This window comes from Myotis brandtii, unplaced genomic scaffold, assembly GCF_000412655.1.
Source record: "Myotis brandtii unplaced genomic scaffold, ASM41265v1 scaffold914, whole genome shotgun sequence".
NCBI classification, from domain to species: Eukaryota; Metazoa; Chordata; class Mammalia; order Chiroptera; family Vespertilionidae; genus Myotis; species Myotis brandtii.
Window position 1 is genome coordinate 531,074 of NW_005371764.1, and position 24,319 is coordinate 555,392.

At 39.2% G+C, this 24,319-nt stretch overlaps 1 protein-coding gene across 3 annotated transcripts in view; it reads left to right on the top strand.

The window, feature by feature from the left end:
- The window catches only part of ITGB1 (integrin, beta 1 (fibronectin receptor, beta polypeptide, antigen CD29 includes MDF2, MSK12)), a 50,297-nt gene that overhangs the window by 11,038 nt on the left and 14,940 nt on the right, over nucleotides 1–24,319 (top strand). For 2 of the 3 annotated variants that reach the window (XM_014532765.1, XM_005885515.2), the window contains exons 2-9: nucleotides 8,107–8,173; nucleotides 10,849–10,934; nucleotides 13,802–14,024; nucleotides 15,771–15,941; nucleotides 17,545–17,783; nucleotides 21,172–21,327; nucleotides 22,728–22,823; nucleotides 22,963–23,052. In XM_014532765.1, the coding sequence (XP_014388251.1) occupies nucleotides 8,107–8,173; nucleotides 10,849–10,934; nucleotides 13,802–14,024; nucleotides 15,771–15,941; nucleotides 17,545–17,783; nucleotides 21,172–21,327; nucleotides 22,728–22,823; nucleotides 22,963–23,052 (1,128 nt within the window). Of the gene's footprint in view, nucleotides 1–8,106; nucleotides 8,174–10,848; nucleotides 10,935–13,801; nucleotides 14,025–15,770; nucleotides 15,942–17,544; nucleotides 17,784–21,171; nucleotides 21,328–22,727; nucleotides 22,824–22,962; nucleotides 23,053–24,319 lie in introns of those variants that run through there. The other variant, XM_014532766.1, reaches the window with a different exon arrangement.

Sequence of the window (24,319 nt, forward strand, 5' to 3'; positions counted from 1 at the left end):
TGACAGGGGGTGGCGCTGCAACCTCCCCATCGACCCTGCCTTGAGTGTGACAGGGGGCGGTGCCCCAACCCCCCAATCGGCCCTACCCTGAGCGTGACTGAGGGTGGCATTGCAACCTCCCGATCCGCCCTGCTCTGTGCATGACAGGGGGCGGCGCCCCAACTCCCCAATCGGTCCTGCTCTGAGCCTGACCAGGGGCTGCACCTAGGGATTGGGCGTGCCCTCTGCCACCCGGGAGCAGGCCTAAGCCAGCAGGTCGTTATCTCCCGAGGGGTCCCAGACTGCGAGAGGGCACAGGCCGGGCTGGGGGACCCCACTCCCCCAGTGCACAAGTTTTTGTGCACTGGGCCTCTAGTCCTATATAATAAAAGGGTAATATGCAAATTGACCGAATGGCAGAACGACCAGTCGCTATGACGCACACTGACCACCAGGGGGCAGACACTCAATGCAGGAGCTTCCCTCTTGTGATCAGTGCGCTCAGGGGAAGTGCTGCTCAGCTACAAGCCTGGCTGATGGCTGGCGTGCGCAGCGGCGGTGGTGGGAGCCTCTCCTACCTCCGCGGCAGCGCCAAGGATGTCTGTCTGGCGGCTTAGGCCCGCTCTTAAGTCGTCAGTCGGACATCCCCTAAGGGCTCCCAGACTGCTAAAGGGCACAGGCCAGGCTCAAGGACCCTCCCTCCCCAAGTGCATGAATGTCGTGTTCCGGGCCTGTAGTCTATCAATAATTTAATCTAAAAATCAAAACTCGCATTTTGGCTGCTTTTCTGTGTTTGTTTCTATGTGTTAGTTAGAGCTGCAATGTCTTCTAAAATTCTTAGAGTGGTCTTGTATAGTAGATGTCCTGTAGGGCCCAATGGCTCAGGCTCCCCAGTCATCTGAGCTGGGCCCTCTAGGTGTTGATCCTTATAGTTGATCCTTGATTGCTGTTAGCGTCACTGAGAGGAGTTGACCTCCAGGCCAATTGGCTTTAAGGACCAGTTGCAACTACAGTGGAAGAGCTGCTATGCAGGAGACACTCCTATGAAGCAGGACTTGCTTCAGTGGGCTTTGGTGCTCGCTTAGTCTGCCCCTTGAGTGTGTCACTTATAGCTGTGTAAAGTTGTAACCTGCTATGGTTTGAAGCTGTCCAAAAGGTGCCAGGGCTTGGATCACTGAACTAAGGCCTCCAGGGAGGTGCAAAGTCAGCCACTACCTGGGACCACCCAGCAGGAGCTACAGAGAGATCCACAGATGGCTGCTATTTGTAATGGGCTAGGACAGTGGTTGGCAACCTTAATAGTCAACAGAGCCAAATATCAACAGTACTTCAAAATAGACTCGCCCAGGCCGAAAACCAACTTCTGTGCATGGGCCACGAAGTTTCAATCGCACTGTATGTGCGCGCCCGCACATGGTATTTGTGGAAGAGCCACACTCAAGGGGCCAAAGAGCCGCATGTGGCTTGTGAGCCCCAGTTTGCCGACCATGGGGTTAGGACAGCCGTGGGCAAACTACGGCCCTCGGGCCGGATCTGGCCCGTTTGAAATGAATAAAACTAAAAAAAAAAGACCATACCCTTTTATGTAATGATGTTTACTTTGAATTTATATTAGTTCACACAAACACTCCATCCATGCTTTTGTTCGGCCCTCCGGTCCAGTTTAAGAACCCATTGTGGCCCTCGAGTCAAAAAGTTTGCCCACCCCTGGGTTAGGAAGTTCCCAAGCAAGGCCCAGCTTTGAAGCAAGGCAAGCTGGTCCTAGTGCCAGGTCTTGGGCCTTTTATTGGGGCATGTTGATGCCAGCTGCAGCTTGTTTGATAGATTTTAGTAAAGTCTGAAGCCTGAGCTAGGACAAGCCATTCATATGTAAAAGCTACTGCAAACAGGTTGGGTGGGGCTGCAAATAGGATGGGACAAGGTCTCAGAGAATCACCAGGGCTGAGCCAACAGTGTGAATCATGCTGATGGAAACTCAAATATGGCTTCCAGCCAACTCTGCGATGGGGAGGTCCTAGCACAGGAACAGTGACCCCTGTAAGCACCCCTGCCTGGAAGAAAGCCACCCCCAAATTCCTGCCCCGATGCTAGATAATCCAGTTCTTCCCCTAATGTGTCTGGGTCTCCCAAAGCCGTCCTGTGCTGGAATTTGGAGAGATGGAGTCCAAATTAGTTTGTGTGCCAGCCCTTTAGAGGAACAGCTGGGTCTCCATCAGCCTCTGTAATCCCTGCTTGTTTTTACAGCCCGAAGTTATGGGGACTTCTCTTTCCAGTTCTGGAACCTTGGGCTGGTGGTCTAGTGTGCTGCTGGGACCCCTTGCTCCTCATGGGCAGCCTCCACAGGGATGATCTCCCTCCTGTTTAAAAAATGGCTCATGTGGGTGCTGGACCTGCTTGTTCTGCATCTCCACCCCTCCTTCCAGTCTCAGTGTGCTTTCTTCTTAACTTCTCTAGTTGTAAGGCTTCCATTCAGCCAGCTTTCAGGCAGTTCTGAATGATGGTGGTTCCATATTTTAGTTGTAATTTTGATGTGGTTGTGGGAGGCAACACATACCCGTGTTTACCTACGCCACGATCTTGGTTCCTCTCTGCCCCAGTTTTTTTCAATTTCCTTACTATGTGTTGAATAGAATCTAAACTCTTTTAGTATGGCTTTGAAGGCTCTCTGTAACCCAATTCCTCCTGCCTCACTGGCCTCAGTTTCTGTTATTTCCCACTTATAATTTAAACCTCACAAATAGTTAAGTACTTTAGGATTCTTTTTGGCCTCTATAATATTTTGAGATTTTTAACATAATTGATACTTATTGTAGAAAATTACAAGGATAAAATAATCACTCATCTCACTGACCAGATTTAACTACAAATAATATAAACAAGTAGAGGCCTGGTGCACATTGAAAGGACATGCCCTGGAGCCAACCTCCCACGGTCCCTCCCTGGCTGGCTGCACCGGGGCTCAAAGGGCATCTGTGGAGTGAGCAGGGGTCCCTCCGGCAGGCGGGGGTTCCTCGGCCTGGCCTGTGGGGATCAGGCCGAAACCGGCAGTCTGATATCCCCCAAGGGGTCCCTGAGTGTGAGAGGGCACTCTGCAAAGTTGCTGTCACACGGCAGCTCCTGTGTTGAGTGTCTGCCCCCTGGTGGTCAGTGCACGTCATACCTACCGGCCTATTGGCCGGTCACTTAGCTTTTTATATATATAGGCTAGGGGCTCAGTGCAAGAATTTGTGCACCTTGAAAGGAACTGTGGGCCGTGAGGCTGCAGTGGGCACAGGGGCGGGTCTCAGCCCATCCTTCGTGCCCCTGCCCGACCCCTCCCACCATGGCCCCGGTCCCCTGTCTGCTGGTAGCCCTGCTCCTGCTGCCACCACTCTCACGCGCTGACAGTGCTGGGCCTTTCGCACCCACCGATGGCACGGAGCCATTGGGGCCGGTGCCAGCAGCACGTGTGAACAGGGCCATTGCCAACAGCAGGTGCGAGAGTTGGCCCCTATCTCCCCTCAGGAGCAGGGGGAGGTGGAGAAACCCTGAGGGGCGATCAGGGCCAGCAGCCACTGATGGCACCAAGCAATCAGGGCCCAAGTCGGGCGCCGGCAGTGGGTGCGAGCGGGGCTGGTTCCGGCAACAGGTGCGAGTGCTGGGCAGGACCACGGCGTGCAGGAGCAAAGAATTTTCAGTAACCACCAGAGGCTCGCCCTGATGACATCAACCGGGGCCCCACCTTGGTCTGGCGCCCCCACTCACCTGCTCCACCATCCCGCCGTGGCTGATGCCCGCCATGTTCCATGCTCTGCCACCTGCTGCCAACGCCCACCATGTTTCACGCACGCTCCCTGGTGGTCAGCGCACCTCATAGCGACTGGTTGTTCAGTTGTTCCACCATTCAATCTATTTGCATATTAGGGTTTTATATATATAGACTTTTTTTCTGGTCTTCTTCCTCTAAAGGTAGAGTGAGACAGTTCCATTTGTGGAGGTGTATAGTCACCCAAACATGTTTAGAAATTAAGGTTGAAAAGAAATAATTAGAATTCTTCTCAGGACACCATGGCTTTGCATGTGCAAACCTTTTTACCTAGAAGACTTTTCTCCATTTGCCAACCCATTTCTTATATGTCTAATTCTGGCTGAAACATCGCCATTTCCATGAAGCCTCTGAACATACCCAGGCATATTTTGGGTCCTCAGTGCACTTTGTTTTTGTCTTCATTATAGAAACCATCACGTCATTTTGTAATTATTTGAATTTTTGTCTTTGAAGTGAAAATTCCTTGAGGTATCTCCAGATAGGGCACAAACCTGACATAGTCGTCTGAGGAAGAACTTTCAGAGACACCAGTGGTCCAGGGAAATAGAGTGTTTTAAGAAATAATGGTGAAATGTATTAAATATGTAATTTTTGTGGGTCATAAGCTACTGTATCTCCTCAAGTGCATATTGTAGGCAGTCAAGACATTTTTGAATGAATTAATGAATGTAGAGGGTAAGGTAAGGTCTGGAAAGTTTTCTTTTGCAAGAGCAGTTGTACATGCATGGTAGCGAGTGGACACCAATTATAGCAGAGGGAGTAGGAGGTTTTGAATTGGAGACCAGTGTAGACAACTATTTCTAGACCTTTGAATGTAAGAGGATACAAAAGATAGGGTCAGGATAATAGCTGAACACATCTCTCCCTGTTGGCCCCTAATATATACTGTTCTATGTGGAATGTTCTTGATGGGAAACTCCTTAGGCCACCTTTTCTCAGTGTAAGAATTCCCAGAAGTACAGCACAAGCCCCATTCCCAAAATGGTGGTTTTTATGTGTGCAGTGGGCACCGGGTAAATCTGATGCAATTGTTCCCTGCACCACACTTTGGGAAGTGCTGCCTTAGGAAGCTCTTGGTGTGTCCTTCTTCCCCATACAGGTGCAGAAGTATCTGGTACCTTTAAAGACTGTCACGATTGGGTGGGGAGGCTTTTGAGTCTTCTCTGTACTTCCTCTTCACTATCCAGCTCTCTGCTGCTGACTTTCCTGGTGGCCACTTCTAGCCATGCTCTCTTCTAAACCTTATTGTCCTCATCGCTCTTCTTTATTTTTAACTTCTGTCTTCTATCTCCTGTGGCTTCTGTTTTCTGGACAGAAATCCTGGCCTTTTACATCACCAGCCAGTGACTGTTTTGCCAGTATGCTGACCAATCACAGGAGAGCTGACATTTGTCCTTGAGCTGTTCTTGGATGTTGTCCTTGTTCTCTCAGCTGTGCTTCAACACTAAAGTCTTGGTTTGTCTGTTTCTGGGTTTGAGCTCTTCCAGAGGCCTGATGTTTTCAGAAGGCTGATCTTTGGCTTGACAAAGTTTATAGGAGGATGATGGCATTTAAAGAAATATTTTAAAACTATGTAACCTAAGAATGTTAGGAAACATTTTCTGTTACCTAATAACTTTATCTTAGTGGTAATTCTCTGAAGTGTGTAATATTTTAAGAGGTTTCTCAAGGTAGTCTAGTGGTCCTTGAAATAGCCTGAGAAGTATCCCTAAGAAACACATATCAGTCCATATATGGCCTTTGTGCAGAAACTGCCCTTGATGCTCCATTTGTCACAGTCATGCGTTTCCTTGGGAGTCTTAATGTTCCAGGTCCTTTTAGTCACAACTTTGGAATTGATAACATTTGAGTTGCTTAGAATTATGGCCTACATGGGTTTATTACATGTTGCATCTTTTAGGCAGGCCTTAAAAGGTGAACTGTTAGGCATTTCACACTTCGGTGACAGTTTTCTTGGTCTTTTGTATGCAGTCACTGATATATAAGCACAACTGTAAGCTCCTGGCATAACAGAACTTGGCTAGTCTGAGCACAGTTGCAAAGTGGATGACTATGAACATTATTATCGCTGTTCTCTGGAAAGCTAACAGAGAAAAGGGGACAACTGTTCACAGCAGGGAAAATGCAAGTATCCTGGGTGCTCTAAGACAACTTTGAAGCACTGTCTGGGAGCTATGGAAATTGCATCCTGGAATGTAAGGTCTTGAAGATGGAGGTTTTTTAAAAAAAAACATGTTTGCTAAATGAAGGAAATTTACCAAGTGAATAATTGCACACAGCTACTCATCCATAAAAGAAAAGACTATGACAGTTTAAAAAAACAAATAAATCCATTATCTGTATTGCATACCTGTTATGTTAATGTATACCTTGCATCCAAAATTATTCTTTAAAACTTTTGATGTTACTTCATTTTATTATTCTTATGACTCTAATAGGTCTATTAAGTTGGTGCAATTAGCCATTGCCCTATTTTTGGGAAGAGGATGTTTGCACTTTCACCTATTGTAAATATACAGAGTTGGGTAAAGTTGCTTTACAGTTGTGAATATGGAAACACAGTTTATTCTTATATTATTATTTAGTAATTATTGTATTATTTCCATACAAACAATTGTAAACCTATTTCCACCCTTGAGTTCTGTACTTACTGTGTATGTGTATCACCTCTTATATTTTTAATTATTTCCTTAGGATGAATTCCCAATAGCTAGATTGCTATTTCAGAGGGTAGAAACATATTTTCATGGTTTTTGATGTAGGTTGTTAAATTATTTCCCCCCATATTATACAGAGCCATATCTGGTTTCTCTCAGTCTTCTGCAGTAAGTTTTGTTAGGTAAAAAAAGACCCCCCCCCCTTTTTATTTTTGCTTGCTAGTTTACCTTATATTGCTTTCATTTCTTTTTATTTGATAACTAGTAGAGCTCTCCTTTTTTTTGTCTGTGTTTGTTTTTTTATATGGTAGGGACAGATATTTATGCATAATTATTTGACTGGCTGCTAGTTCAAAGCAGAAAGTAGTTAAGGGATAGGATCAGTGACCTCTGGCTATAGCCATCTTTGATAAACTCTGGAAAGTTATAGATTAATATAGTAAAAACTTTGATTCACAGAAAATTGTTATCTTTATATATAAAAGGCAAAGTGTTCGTCTGTCCGACCAGTAGCTATGACCAGGGGGCAGATGCTCAATGCAGGAGCTGCTATGACGTGCACTGGCCATTTTAAAATAAACGGCATCACGGACGTGGCGCCAACAAACCAACACTCGGCTTCCCCCAAGTGGATCACAGCCCGCCACCACCCCAGAGCGACACTCCACCAAATCGCAGCCAATGCTGCTAAGACCCCATGGGAAAAAATGCAGCCCCCAGCCCAGCCCAGCCCAGCCCAGAAATGCTGTGGGCGCCGGGTAATAACAGTTTAACCAAATATTTGTGAAGCGTTTTTCTGTGCCTCATCTCATTTGATCCTCACAGAAGTCCTGGAGTAGGTAGATTCGAGACTCGATAGAATCCTATTTTCTTTTCATTAGCAAGCCGTGAATAGAGATATTAAAATATTTCTTCTAATTAATTTCCTTTCAATGTGCATGAGTTCATGCACTGGGACACTAGTGTATGTATGTATGGTTTGGGTTATTCTGCTTAATATACAAAATATTATTTAATTTTTCTTTAGAGACTCTGTAAAACTTTAAGCCTCTTTAAGGTTTCTTATGCCTCTCCCTCCCCCACCTTTTTGGAGTCTATTGTAGGTATAGAAATTGTGGGGAATTAAACTAAATATTTTATTAACTCCATGCATAAAACTTGATTTTCTTAAAAAGAAGTAATTAAAAAAATTGAGTCAGGACCTTGTACAGGATATTGGTCGTCTCCTGAAGAAAAATAAAAACTATTGAAAAATTGTAAGAGGATGTTGTATTCTGGATATGCCTGTTTGGTCCCCAGGAGCCATAGGCAATAATAGAGATAGATATTTCACAGGACAAAGACTGTTAATAGCTTTTATAGTGTTAGGGAATACTTACCACTGTTACTCTTTTTTGAAGTACTGTTAATTATATGTTAAAATATATGTGAATTGAAGAAAAGTAAGAACAGATTCTGGAGATTTGTTATGAAAGTTATTTTAGTTAATGTAGGTGAAAGATGAGGTTCGTGGAGAGGAAAGGTAAAATGACTGGGGTGTGGAGAAAGGTTGGAGAAAAAATGATTGAGAGGTATGTTTATAAAATCAACAGAAGATAAAGTGGATGGAAATGTTTTATGTTTAATGTATTTTTAAAATATAATGTACATTTTATATTTCAGATGAATTTACAACTGATTTTCTGGATTGGACTGATCAGTTCAGTTTGCTATGTGTTTGGCCAAGCAGGTAAATAAAAAATCATATTTGTGTTTTCATTTCAGTATCTTGTATGGCTTTTTGACCAGTTATATTCCAGGGAGACCTAAATCAGATCCTGCTGATCCATTTGAAAGCCCTGCAATATCTCACTCAGAGTAAAAGGCAAGGTCCTTTTACTATGGCTTGCAAGGCCCCTCACCTTTGCCACCCCGAAAGATGGTAGGCAGGTTAGTAAGTGAAATGCTAAAATGATAGGATACTAGAGGCCCAGTGCACAGATTCTTGCACTGGTAAGGTCCCTCGGCCTGGCCTGCACCCTCTCGCAATCCGGGACCCCTCGAGGGATGTCTGATAGCCGGGTTCAGACTGATCCCCGCAGGCCCGATCCAGACAGGAGGGAGAACGATCATGTGCGTTGAGCATCTGTCCCCTGGTGGTCAGTGCACATTATAGTGACCGGTTGACCAGTCGTTCAGTTGCTTAGGCTTTTATATATAGAGATAATACACTGCAGGAAGCCACCTCTTGCCAATACTGTCAGTGCACCAAGGAACGTGGAAGGCCGTTGGACCTTGGGTGTTAGCAGGGCTGATGCTAAGCACCTCGTTTGTTGATACAGTGGTGGCTCAAGGCAATTCCCTAACCTGATAATCCTTTTACTGTTTACCAAACTTTACCTTTGATATGCCTGTATGCATTGCTAAAGGTCAAATGTGTATTCAAGTAAATAAATAGCAGACCAGGCCAGAAGTCGGAGTGTTTCTTCAAGAAAGAGACTCCAACCGGCCCCCAATGCCTTCTAAATTCATATTTCTTGTATAGCATTTTCATTTGTGCATCGGCCCCTCCTTCAGATCTTGAACCCTGCTGCGAAAGTTGCAGCAATACACTACAGAAAAAACTTTTGAGAATGTAATAGAGTGATTTGAGCATAGAAAAAGTAATAACATGTAATATATTTAGAAGAAAAGTGTAGAATGGTAGATTATGAACTATCTATTATACTCTAAAAAACTGAAACCAGGAACAGTTGACGAGTAGATGTTCCTACTCTTTGATCAAAAAGTCTTGAAAAATGTTGGCGTTGTTAGTAGAGGAGTGGAAAATAAAGACAAAAATGTATTTAATCCTCTTAGAAACCATGGTGCATCCACATCTGAAATAATAGAATGCTGTTCTCCAATTCTAAAAAAATGCACTGTAGAACAGTTATTTTATCTCAGATAGGAAGGTCTTCCAACACAGAAAAATGAAAGAAATCATAAAGGAAATATTGATAATTTTGAAATTCATAAAACCAACAACAACATAAAAATCCCAAAATATCTATATGTCAAAACACCATCAACAATAAGAAAGTCAAAAAAGGGTTTAATTTTTTTATCATGTGTAGAGATCCAATGAAAACATATGAACATAATAGAAAAATTTGCAAAAGATAGAAAATTTACAAAAGATATGGTCAGTAAAAATATGAAAAAATGAGAGATCTTAAATAATTGACAATGAATTGATATTCTAATTTATACCTATTAAAAGAGTAAAAAAATTTATATTAATTACTTAGTGATGTTGAAAAATTTATATTAATTACTTAGTGCATTAATTAAATACCAGTTAATGAAATGCTATTTGTATATTGCTTGTGAGAATATTAATTCTGGGTAGAAATTAGTGTGTATCAAGGATTTTAAAACCATTAATATTCTTCAACTCAGTATTTTTTTAAAAATCTATGATAAAAAATAGAGTTTTATATTGTAAGAATGGGATCATCTGAGTGGGTGCATCTATGTACATATGTGTTTCAGGGGTTTGTGTGTGCATGTGAGTAAGGATGTGTGAACACAAGTTTTTCCACTAAATAGGGTGCAATATAATGAAATATGCAATTATTAAAAGGCATCATTTTGAAGAATTTATAATGATACTCAGGCTAAAGTATAAGTAGTACACAAAATGTATGTCCTCAATTTCGTTTATATATATTATGCATTCTTGATATTTTTTTATCTATTTATATGAAAAAAGCCTGGAAAGATATATACAAATTGTTAATAGTAGTTATATCTTATGAGCAGATTGTGGCTGATTTTTTAGGTTTCTTTTCTTTATGTTTTTATGTATTTTTCAAATTTTTCATAATGAGCATAATCTGAAAAGACACATTAGAGACAGTCCATGTCAGTGTTTACCACATGAAAGGCATGCTGATATTTAGATTAAAGAATTGTAAAACATACTTTGAACACAGAGCCTGATAAGTCATGGGATTTTGGCTTGGATGAATATGAACTTTTCAAATATTTAACATAATAAAAATGAAGGGAAAACTGCTCAAGGTATGGCAATATGACTTAAATGAAGTATGCTTTGCCCATTTGTAAGAAAACTGACAATTATGACCATTCAACCTGATAGATCTGGAATTATGCCTTTGACAAAAAGGATAAATGTACATCAATAATTGTACGTAGTCCTTGCTATAGAAGACAAGAAAGGTAACTGTCTTTTTATGGCTTTGTGTTAAGGTAACCCAGAATCACTTCTCTTTGGGGCCTCTTTAGGGCAGATCTAGATCATAGTATTCATATTTAACGTTCATATATATATTGAATTATTTGTCATTGTGATCCTGATTTTTTATTATTTTCTCTTTTGACATATCAAGTAAAATGGTCTATTCTTTTTTCCCCTGACAGATGAAAATAGATGTTTAAAAGCAAATGCCAAATCATGTGGAGAATGTATACAAGCAGGGCCAAATTGTGGATGGTGTACAAATTCAGTAAGTAAGACAGCACAAATTCTTTCCATTTATTCTCTAGTCATTTAGTGTTACACACAACTGTATCCTTGGAAGAGCTCGATGTGAATTTTCATTTAAAGCAGTGTTTGTTGAATAAGGGTCAACTCTGTGTACAGTATTGTATGATGGTCTAGAGTTGTGCTGATCAACACCTCATGTGACTTGAACACTTGAAGTATGGGTGGTTCAAATTGAGAATTGCTGTAAGCCTCAAATAAATACCAAAGTTTGAAGATTTACTAGCATTTCAACATTATTAATACTTTTTAAAATCATTATTTTATATATAGCTCACCTTTGTGGAATGTATTATATTTCCATTGGATAGCTGCCCCTAAAACTCTAGCCATTTAATTTGACTATTTTAGGGTTTTCCCTTTTATTGATGGGAGAGGTATAAATTAATCTTTCTAATTATATTTGAGTTAAACTAATATGGAATTGATTTATATCCTAATTGATTTGCAAACTATTGAAGTTAGGGTTTAAATTTTATTCACTTTTGTCATCTCTATTGCTTAACATGGAACCTTCCACAATAGCTTACTGAATGTTGAATGAAGGAATGAATAAACAAACCAATGAATGAATGGATGGATTAGAACAGGAATTGAAGGAAAGTCATTTTGAAAATATATAATTTATTCAGAGTGAATATCAGAAGGTCAAAACTTATTATTTGTTTTTATTCAGTCATTTGACCTCCACATTTCAAGTATCCGTTTTATAGACATAACTGGTCAAATTTGGTTTGACCATATGAAAGACAAAATGAGAGGTTTTTGTTTTGTTATTTCAAAATTTTGGTTACTTTCTGTTCTCCTAAAAATAGTATTCTGGAATTAAATTGGAGACAATGGAGAAAATAGAAAGTGCTGAACTTAATTGCAGTTTCACTTAGAAGGTTCTAAATGAGTGGTAGCTACTATCATCAACAGTATCCATTTTATTAGGGTTATAGTTTGTCCGGAGATGACAGTTATCCTACCCAAACTATTTAAGTAGTTTAGCCTTTGATCTTTGTAGCATAATTCTTAAATTATTAAAGGCTATTTTGGAATATGTTTAATGACATTTTACTTACATGTTATGATTTCCGAATTGGCTAATATTTGGAAAGTAATAATATACTAGGTAGTAATTTAAGTTTGATAATACATAAAAACAGTACAACTTTGAACCATCTGATCCATGGCACGTTTTTTCCCCCAGTTGTTTTTCTAATTATTTAAATGCTCTCATTTAGGCTTATATTTCCCTTGAAAAACAACTGATCAAAACCACTGTTTATTTTTTGTATTTAAGTGTTCTAACTATATACAACACCATAAAATTGGTAGATCATAAAATACCATATCAAAGTGAACATAAGTGACCACAAATGAAAGGCATTTTCTCATTTTCCCAATGTTAAGATTTAAAAAATTTTTGACTTACTAAATATAACATTTTTAGGGATATATGTCAAATGTCTGTTATAATAATTGATTTAGTTATATGTACACATTTAAAATTCATACACACATACACTCACATTGTTTTTTTTCCCCTCCTCACATTTCATGAAAACGTGTTATTCAAAATCTTTTATATACATCTTAAAAGCAGTGTTTTTGTTTTTACTAAGGTACTTCGGTCATCTGATACAATTTTTATTTCCATCTAAGTTGTTGATGTATAACACATTCTGAAATCATGTCACTACTGGGAATTTTGCCCCAAGCCACAAGTACCATTTACATACCATTATGATCTTTTCTATTTTTACAGTTTACCTTGTAGAAATATATTCATAACCCTTGTCATATAATCACTTATTGTATTGTTTACAGTAATAGCCAATACTTAAAATTGTTTTAAACCTCCAAGAATACTAAATTTGTGCTAAATTTCTTCTTTTGGTTTAAAATGACATCATTAATAAAGAGGCTTTTAGGATAACATGTTTTCTGCAATATATTGTTCAAGGTTATTATGATGGAGAATGCTACATAATATGAGAGGCTTCTAAGGAATTTTCTTAAGGAAAAATACTTGATATTTGGTTGTATATACATTATTAGTGGATGTTAACCATGCTGAATTAGTGATTTCACTAAATAAATTATTTTATTAGATACTCTGAATTTGCAGGTGGCATAATTAAAATGTACACTTAGATCACTCCTAAGTATTATTAAAATAATAAATTACTAATAATATATTAGTAAAAACAGTATTACTTTCCAGGGAAATATCCTATATAATAAAAGCCTAATATGCTAAGTGTCTGGTCATCCGATCGGCTATTCAGCCAATCAAAGCATAATATGCTAATGATATGCTAAGGCCTCAACTACTCGCTATGACGTGCACTGACCATCAGGGGGCAGATGCTCTGACCGGTAGGTTATCTTGCTGCTGGGGTCCAGCTGATCGGGACTGAGCGAGATGGGCTGGACACGCACTGGAGCCCGCTCATGGTCCCTCCCTGGCTGGCCAAACTCCCTCCCGCGTCTCTCTCCGACCCCTCAGGGGATGTCAGAGAGCCAGTTTGGGCTGGATCCCACAGGCCAGGCTGGGGGACCCCATTGGTGCACAAATTCGTGCACCGGGCCTCTAATTTTGTTTATAAACAAGAGCACTTATAATGGATTGGATGAAGGAAACATTTTGTTTAAAAACCAGAAATTAAGTACATAAACAAGAGCACTTATTATGGATTGGATGAAGTAAACATTTTGTTTAAAAACCAGAAATTAAGTACATTCGATATGTCACTTGATTTGCACAATTTTATTGTGTATTTGCAATTAAGTAAAAGATTTGACCTTTTTATTTATACCTATATTTTATATGTCACTTAGACATTTTTACAAGAAGGAATGCCTACTTCTGCACGATGTGATGATTTAGAAGCCTTAAAAAAGAAGGGTTGTCATCCAGATGATATAGAAAATCCCAGAGGTTCCAAAGATATAAAGAAAAATAAAAATGTAACCAATCGTAGCAAAGGAACTGCAGAGAAGCTCAAACCAGAAGATATTACACAGATCCAACCACAGCAGCTGGTTTTGCAATTACGATCAGGTAAGAAATCTAATTCTGTGAATACCTTTGTTTCTACTTGAGCTTTTTGACAACAACTTTATATAAGTCTCTTATCAGTTTCTGTTGAGGGTTCATTTTCATATGTGGACTGGCTCTCAAGTAGAAATGTGGAATACATTAAATTTTAGACATGTTTTTCCAGACATAACAATTTGTAATACATACTTGAAATAATAATTGTTAAAGATTAAGAAAGTATTAGATTTAATGGGTTTTAAAAATAAAAGTGTTCATATATGCAGACAGCATTTTAGCCTATATTTTTCCTTTGTATATGTTTAGTATTGTTAAATTATTAAGGTTTTTATCAGAATCTGTAGCAATCTCGTATCTCAACAACAACAAAACACAAGCCCTCTTCCCGCTCCTTCCAAGGTCCATCCCCTTTCTCTCAAAAGAGTGGTGCACATTACTTGTGTCCCTGATTTCCACTCCCATTTACTCTTCAACTTGGTGCAGTCAAGCTTTTGCTTCTAAGCCTGTTCTGACAAAGCTCTACCATCACCTTGAACCACCAAGTCTAGTGTACCCTTGTTGCGGGGGGCGGAGGGGCTTTTTCTTTTTAACCTTTCTGTACCAAGTGATGCCTTTGAGCCTTCTGAAATGCTCTTTCTCTTGACTTCTATGATATCACTCGTAGTTTTTCTTAATACTGCTTTCTAATCTCTTTTTGTGTGTCTTTTTGTCTTCCTTTCTTTTTGCAGTCCTCCTAGTTGTAGGCTTTCCTCTTACGGCTTTAAAACCATTTGTATACTGTCGCACAGAGTTTTAAGCTTCAAACCCATTTATTGAATTATGTACTAGAAATTTGCATAGAAATAATCTACAAGGTAGTTGTTGTTGTTAATCCATACTCGAGGATATTTTTCATTGATTTTTAGAGCGAGTGAAAGAGAGGGGGAGAAAAAGAAAGAGGAACATTGATGTGAAAGAAACACATTGATTGGTTGCTTCCCACATGTGCCTTGACCAGGTTCAGGGATTGAGCCTGCAACCTTGCTATATGCCCTTGACCAGAATAGAACCCTATACCCACAGGTCAATGCTCTATCCACCCAAATTGGCTAGGACTACAAGTTAAAATTTTTATGCTTTTTTTTTTTTCACTCAAACCTTCTCGTATATTTTCTAAGTGAATTATACCTGCCACCTCTTACTCATCTCTCTTCTCCTTCCTCACTGTTTCCATTCAGACTTTCACTGTCTTAGATTTTTGCTGTAGTTTCTTAACAAATCTCTTTGTCTCTGTAAGTCATTTTTAAAACTTTTTACCAGATTTTCTAAAGTAAAAAAACAGAATTTGTTATTTGCATATAGTAGGATCCCATTAAACAGAGAACAGTCTTGATTTAGAACTTCAAACTCTAAAAAGTCAGGTGTTCCTTATAATGTGCCCTTCTCACCCACCCCAGTCTCATTTATGTTTTTCCATCTACTTGTTTTCCTCTGTGCTAGTTATAAATCAACCATTTTTGTCTGTTTTACTTACTATGGATTTGGGATGTTGTCTTTTTCATCTTGTATCCCCAGCCTCTGGCATTTTAAAAAGATTTGCTAATGAAATTGAATACACACCCATTGTATTACATATGGAATTTTGTGAAAAATACAGCAATAATACATTTCATTTTATGGTGTTTACCTTGCAAATACAGTCTATTTGGTTTTCCTCATTGCTTTTATTGTTAACAAGCTAATTTCATTTTCTAATATCTGTTTAATTAGGGGAGCCTCAAACATTTGCATTAAAATTCAAGAGAGCTGAAGACTATCCCATTGATCTCTACTACCTAATGGACCTTTCTTACTCTATGAAAGATGACTTGGAGAATGTAAAAAGTCTTGGAACAGATCTGATGAATGAAATGAAGAGGATTACTTCAGACTTCCGAATAGGTGGGGATATTGAAAAAATAATTTTCATTTGTATAAATCTTGGCAGTTTTGTTCTTCACCACATGCTTATGAGATAAATAAGGTCAGGTTTTAGCCTTTTCTTTCAGAAAGGACTGATAATTTTGTCACACATCTAATAAGTTTTCTGTTTTCTTATTCCTCTGTTATGTATACTACCATGTTATTTGACACAGATTATAGTTGTGCCTCATATCCACTGGGTGTTGGTTCCAGGACCCATGCTGATACCAAAATCCAAGGATGCTCAGGTCCCTTATATAAAGAACTAGTGGCCCGGAGCATGAAATTTATGCACATTAAAAGGGGATTAATTAGAGGAAATATTTTAATACTGTTATTTGCCCATTCTCTATAATAGAAGTGTCAGAGATGAAAGAAAATTAGTAAAATGTATATGAAAATCTTCCTCCTGTCAGAGTCTGGGGCATGCCACGGGACCCAGAGTCTAGTCCCCGCCCACCCGTGGTGCCTCAAAATCGCGAAAGACCCAGACCCAGCCAACCCCACCCCCATTGGGCAAGATCCAGACCCGGCCAGCCCCACCCTCCCTTGTCAAGCCCTGCTGGGTAGGGGGTGCAGCCTCAGGGCCCCTGTCAAGCCCCGCCGGATAGGGGAGCACAGCCTCAGGACCCCCGTCAAGCCCCACAGGGTGGAGGGTGCAGCCTCAGGTCCCCCATCAAGCCCCGCCAGACAGGGGGCGCAGCCTCAGGTCTCCCGTCAAGCCCCACCGGGTGGGGGACGCGGCCTGAGGTCCCCCGGCTCGGGGGGAAGGGGGAGCAGCCTGAGGTCCCCTGACCCAGCACCGGGGCAGGAGGCGCACCTTGAGGTCCCCCATCAAGCCCCACCGGGCAGGGGAAGCGCAGCCTCAGGTCCCCTGCCCCAGCCCAGCGCCATGCAGCCTCAGACCCCTGCTGATTGCTCGTTAAGGCACGTTACGGGAACTCGATCTCTGCTATGGGTGCAGCCATCTTGTGTTATGGAAACCCCACCTCCGCCGTGGGCGCCACCATCTTTGTGACAGTGTGATGGTCAATTTGCATATTCCCTCTTTATTATATAGGATGGTATTTTCATTTAGGCAACAGCAGGATCTGCCTACTCGTCACCTTATTCACATGAGTTCATCATAGTGCTTGGTGCATGGCAAATTCAAATGTTTGCTTTTTGTAATGTTCTGAGATTTTTAAAAATATTTTTGATCTGCAGTTGGTTGAATCTGCACATGCAAAACCCATGGATGTGGAGGGCTGATATTCTACCAAATGGATAATGAAATGCATGCTTGTGTTTAGGAATTTAGTCATTAATTTGTTTATTTATTTTATGAACATGTTGAGTATTCAGATGCTATTTCATTACTAATTAATATGATTGCACCAGCCAGTATAGCCTACTCTCACTTCAGACCTGGATTTTTCAAATATTATAATGATTTCCTTTGAAACCTTATTATTTAAATCTTATTATTTCTTGTAAGGAAAAAGATTGACTTACATGTGGTAACATTCTTGATTTTTTTTTTAATGCAAATTTATCCATTCATCTATCCATCCGTTTCTCTTTATGCATTTTTCTTACACAGGGTTTGGCTCATTTGTGGAGAAGACTGTGATGCCTTACATTAGTACAACACCAGCTAAGCTCAAGAACCCTTGCACAAGTGAACAGAACTGCACCAGCCCATTTAGCTACAAAAATGTGCTCAGTCTTACTGATAAAGGGGGAGTATTTAATGATCTTGTTGGTAAACAGCGCATATCTGGAAATTTGGATTCTCCAGAAGGTGGTTTTGATGCAATCATGCAAGTTGCAGTTTGTGGGGTAAGTGCATTCATTTTCTTTTCTTTTCTTTTTTTTTTAAAATATATTTTATTGATTTTTTACAGAGAGGAAGGGAGAGAGATAGAGAGTTAGAAACATCGATGAGAGAGAAACATCGACCAGCTGCCTCCTGCACATCTCCCACTGGAGTTGTTCCCGCAGCCGACGCTCTATCCACTGAGCCAAACCGGTTTCGGCTCATTTTCTACAAAGGAATATTATTTGTGTGAATTTTAGTGTGATTTTACTATCAGTTAATGGGAAAAATTATCTTTATTACCATATCATACTCAGTTATTCCAGAGAAGTACAGAATTTAGTCCCTTAAATTTCCTCCAACCGAAAGTGCTTTATATAAGCATATGTAATCATGTCTCTATTTGAACTAGTCACTTAGTTCATTTATACAGGGTTTTAAAAATCCAGAATGCTTACCATTTGAAACAGTTGGGCACTTCAGCTGGTGTTCTAGGTTTTTAGAAGAGACGTAGGTATCTTGACTTTCTGGCTTTGTGCCAGAAATAGAATTGAGGTCATCTGAGGTATCACAGTAGCATTAAAAGTGCTCAAATGGATCAGTGTCTTGGGTGTCATTTTCTTTTGATCAACGTTCTGCTTATCATCTTTAAAATATGCCTTTCCCTAGCCCTGGCTGGTGTGGCTCAGTTTGTTAGAGTGTTGTCCCATGCACCAAAGGGTCGCAGTTCAATTCTCTGTTAGGGCACATACCCAGCTTGCAGGTTCGATCTTCAGTCAGAGCATGTATGGGAGGTAACCAATTGATGTTTCTCTCTCACACTGACCTTTCTCCTAATTTGTAAGCCGAGAACATAATATTTTGAGAAGACATAACATTTGTAATTTTTTAAAATATATACTTTTATTGATTTCTGAGAGGAAGGGAAAGGGAGAGAGAGATAGAAACATCAATGATGAGAGAGAATCATTGATCGGCTGCCTCCTGCACGCCCGCTATTGGGGATCGAGACTGAAACCTGGGCATGTGCCCTTGACCAGAGTCGAACCCGGGACCCTTCAGTCAGCAGGCCAACGCTCTTTTCACTGAGGCAAACTGGCTAGGGCTGAAATTTTAATTATAAGATTTTCAGTAGTAGCATTATACTAGTGATTAGAATTTTATGATCCATTTACTAGCTGAAGCTTTTGGGATGACCTTATAGTGAGGTGTACTTGAAGCTGAAATTAGAAAACACTGTGACGTAGATAATGTACAGCATAATAGTTAGACTAGTCATGTACTTTACAGAGTGATCCCTGATATTTCAAGGATCCATACATAGTTGTTACAATATTATTGACTATATTCCCTATGCTTAATTTACATCTCTGTGACTATTCTGTAACTACCAATTTGTACTTCTTAATCCCTTTACCTTTTCCACCCAATCCCCCAACTTTCTTCCCTTCTGTCAACCATCAGTATGTTCTCTGTATCTATGAGTCTGTTTCTATTTTGTTTATTTGTATATTTTGTTCTTTAGATTCCACATGTTAGTGAAATCATTGGTATTTGTCTTTCTCTATCTGACTTATTTCATTTAGTATAATATCCGCTAGGTCCATTCATGAGATTTCATTCTTTTTTATGTCCCAGTAGTATTCCATTGTGTATGCACCACAGCTTTTCTATCCACTTGTCTATTGATAGGCACTTGGGTAATGTTTGTCTTAAGTACCTACTATTGTATCATTGCTCCCCTTTTTTTTCTTGTAGTACTCCTATTCCCTAGAAGTCCCTCCTTGATTCCAGATGTTTCTTACTGGTTACTTTTCAAACAATTTTTGCTAGGGTGCTAATGATATCTAAGATAATAATATAATATCACACCATGGTATAGTGATTAAGAGAGCAGTCTTTGGACTATTAGAACATGACTTCAGATTTTTCCGTCACTACTGATCTCAGGGAATTTACTTAGCCATTCTAGAGGGTTGTTTCCTTTTCCTTAAGAAAGGATAATAATAGATATACCTCATTAGGCATATTATGAAATTTAAATATAGTAATCCATCTAAAGTGCCACTAAGCACTCAGCAGATAATTAACTAATATATTATTGTTACTTTTGACATCTCTCTGGGTAGTTGCAATTTAAAGGTAGCCTGCTTTTAAAGGGAAAGAAAGAGTAATCTAGGTAGTGCCTAGCCTGACAACTCTTTTTTTTCCAGCCATTCATTTGTGATCCTGTTAGCAGCTCACTGGTGAGAGAGAGCATTCTCTGGGCTACCTCTGACTTTGCCTCAGCTTGTGGGATTAAAGCAAGCCATAATATTCATGGCCACTACTATCTTTCTGATTGTTACGCTAACTGAGAGTAACTGTTCACTCACTATAGATGCAAAAGAGACATATGTTCCACTGAGTTGCCAGCATTAATAAACTTAATTTCTGCCTTCAAGGAATTTACAGTCTTATGAGGACATAAACAGATGTATTCAGTAAATTTAGACAAACATAATTACAGAATTACTGAGAGAGAAAAGGATTTTACGACTACATTAAATTCTTTGTGGAAAATAAAATAAACGAATAAGTAAATAGTATTGATGTGTTAGAATGATGGAATTAAGCAGGGCAAGTCTTTGGAGATTTTTTTTTTCTGTGCTTAAAAGAGGAAGGCCTAATATGGAGGGCCCTAAAGGAGGTATATGCTGTAGAAGATAGAGCAAGGATAGAGGATGGAAGGGAACAAGACAGCATCAGAAAGGTAAAGATATGGGCTGAGCCTGTTGGGCAGGGCTCAGTAAGCATCGACCTATGAACCAGGAGGTCAGAACCAGGAGGTCACAGTTCAATTCCCAGTCAGGTTACACGCCCAGCTTGTGGGCTCCATTTCCAGTGGGGGCAGGGGGGATGCAGGGGGCAGCCAATCAATGATTCTCTCTCATCATTGATGTTGTTTCTCTCCCCCTCTCCCTTCCTCTCTGAAATCAATAAAATATATATTTTTTTAAGAAAACACAGGCTGAGACATTTTTATTTACCTAGCAAATACATGATGTGAAGCATGTACTGTGTGCTAACCACTGTGCTAGCTGCTACAGATAGGAAGATAAGCAAAACCAGATGTGGTCCCTGTCACACATAGAGTTAGTTTGCTTACCTCCTAGTGGGAGTAAGACATTGATTTTAAAAGATACAGTTTTTAAAACAGAGCTGAGATAAATGGGCAACCAGGCAAAATATAGTTTTACAGTGGGATAGAGGAGCTTTATTCAATGGGTTCTATGTATTTATCACAAGAATAGTTTTAGCATTGTGCAAAGAGAGGGTAAAGAAGATACAGAATAAGGTTAAAAATACAATGGTAGCATATATGAATTATTGTGAGTAGTATTTTAGAATTTTAATCCTTTTCTTTTTAAGTCATTGATTGGCTGGAGGAATGTTACACGGCTGCTGGTATTTTCTACGGATGCTGGGTTTCACTTTGCTGGAGATGGGAAACTTGGTGGCATTGTTTTACCAAATGATGGACAGTGTCACCTGGAAAATGATATGTACACAATGAGCCATTATTATGTAAGTGCTTAATTCCTTACATATTGAGTGGAATCATGTTGATTTTAGTGTTTAATACTAAGAGAAGTGTGGGTGACAGGCTTGTGGGTTTTTCAGGGTGTTAACATAAGAAACATTCAAACCTGTGAAGAATTTTTGTGAGTTTATTTGGGCCAAACTGTCAACAGTTGGTAGGAAGCAAAGTCTCAACAGATTGAGATAATGCTCTGGAGAATGGCAGTTTTGTACCTTATTTTATGCATTACACTGAAAACAGGAGACTTAAGTAGGTTACATGAAATCCATTGGTGATAGATTAGGGAAGTGGGAGAAAGCAAAGCAGGATACCTCTGGGATTGGATAAAAAGTAAAATGATAGACACACACTTCTTTTACTTAGGTGGATATAGGATAGTTAACAGTCAACAATTAACTCAATAACAGTCAGGGGATTTGTGGTCTTCACAGAACAATACCTGTGCTTTGAGGGGTCCAGAAAAAGGAACATTACTTAGACATTCCAAAGATATGTTATCATAGATGCAAAAAGACAGTAGGCTCAGTTAAAGTAAAGATTAACCTTTGTCAGGGAAGATACCGCCTAGGACATGACTACCCTCCATAAACCGCTTTTAGTTAAAAAGCTTTAATTTCAGACCATCCTATGTGGTTACTTTAGGTCTCTGAGTTTGTAAGGCTGCCATGTAGTCCTCTCCTGAGCTTGTCAGGTTTACTATGTGGCCTCTTTTTGTCCATAAGGGTTTGGGTTTTGTTATTTTGGCAAGTATGGGTCCTGACCTAATATTTCAGGAAAGCTAGTATTGCTGTTTCTATAGATGTGGCTTTGTGCTTGCTTCCTTGCACTTAGGGCCTCAGTAGGGTGAAAGGAGCTACTTAGACACATTTTCTCCATGCCTGGACAATGGCTGCTTCTCCTTTCACTTGTATGCATCGCTTGTTAGCAAATGTGATATTATTTATAAACAAATAATATAGTCTTAACATTCCTTATCTTATTTACATGTGAGTTTTACAAATAGGCACCTTGCTTCTATTAAAAATAAAGATTGGCCAGTTATTTAGTCTGGAAGAAATTTAAACCTTGGTGAATCTTGGTCTTTTTCTTAAGTGACAGATAATACAATCTTTAATTACTGGCAATTCTTTAATTTATTTGTTCTGACACTTAATATACATAGAAAATATTGTTTTATAAAACCTTTTTATTATGGAAATTTTGATACATAAAGAGAGAAGAGTAGAAACACATAACACCATCTACTTCGACACACTGCTTGTGTTATTTCAAGCAGTCTTCTGTGAGTGATCCAATTATATATGCAATTTGATTTTCAAAAATGACTTAAAAATGTATTGATTGGATGTAATTACATACTAAATTTTATTACTTAATTTCTTAGGATTATCCTTCTATCGCTCACCTTGTCCAGAAATTAAGTGAAAATAACATTCAGACAATTTTTGCAGTTACTGAAGAATTTCAGCCCGTTTACAAGGTAAATATATATGTGAGATAAAAAGAACATCAAACTTCTAGACCACGTTATTTAGGTACTGGCATTTAAAAATAAGTATTCAGTAGTTACTTGTTGAATGGATATATTTGCATTTTATGTGCTTATCTTTTAATTGCAGGAACTGAAAAATTTGATCCCTAAGTCAGCAGTAGGAACATTATCTGCAAATTCCAGCAATGTAATTCAGTTGATCATTGATGCGTACAATGTGAGTACATTTTAAATAAGATCTATTTGGACAGTACCCTATTGAGAGGACTGTGCTCAAAGGAATAAAACTCCCTTCATACACAATATAGCAAAACACAGAGGACAACATAAAGTTTAAATTCCATATATCTGGAGGAAAATCTCACATTCTCTTAAAAAAGTATAATTTAAATATATGTATGACAACTATTTTAAAAGGATTTATAAGATTTTCCCCCACACACATGGAAGGAAGTTGAATTGAAATTAAAGAGGAATTATTTGCTCTGTCTAGAGCTTAATCAGAGTACCTTTAGTGATATTCATTAAGTATTGGTTACAAATGCCTTCAGATTACTTAAAATGATTACTATAAACCATACTTAATGATCATTTAAGTAATCTGAAGGCATTTGTAACATTACGGTAACCATTGTGTGCTGCATACATTATCTCTACTCCTCTTCTTCCCTTGACAGATTGAATTTTAGATATTTTTAAAATATATTTTTTTAGTTCATGTCAGGGGTTCCCAAAATGTTTTAGGAAGACCCTACTCAAAAAGAGAGGTTTTTACAGTTTTTCAAGATTCTAGTTGTTTCATATCTTGCCTATAGTTCTCCATCTTAACAGCATAAATTCCCATCCGTGTAGGCGTGTGTACAAGCTATAGCCTTTTGCATTTGTCCTGAGCAGTCTCATATTCTAATAAATCACTGGTTTGAATCCTTCTTACTTGGAGCTATTGGTGTGTGTTTATTTGTTGTTTTGTGTGTTTTTTTGTTTGTTTGTTTGTTTTTGGCCAGGGTAACCATAATTTCTAAGGAAATTTGTTCTCAGACTGTGTAGTAGATTATTTACCTTAGTCCCATGTTAGATGAAGTCATAGGGCCATATTGGCAACGGGGTAAGAAAATTATGAGGAGTCCTCATAATATCAGGTTTCTATGCTATATGATCATTAACATTTTGACTTAGTAATTAAAGCAAAAATACTTTTACTTTTCAATCATGTACATTATTTTGAAGAATTGGTCCTTATTAATTAGAGCCTGTTTCTCTAGGTTCTGTGTTTTCTAAGCACCAAGGATTTGGCTTTAAACATTTTATTTAAATTACTAGAGGCCTGGTGCATGGATTCGTGCACCAGTGGGGTCCCTCGGCCTGGCCTGTGGGATTGGGCCGAAACCAGCTCTCCAACATCCCCTGAGTGGTCCCAGATTGCAAGAGGGCACAGGCCAAGCCGAGGGACCCTACCAGTGCACATTCAGGGCTGGAGAGGGATG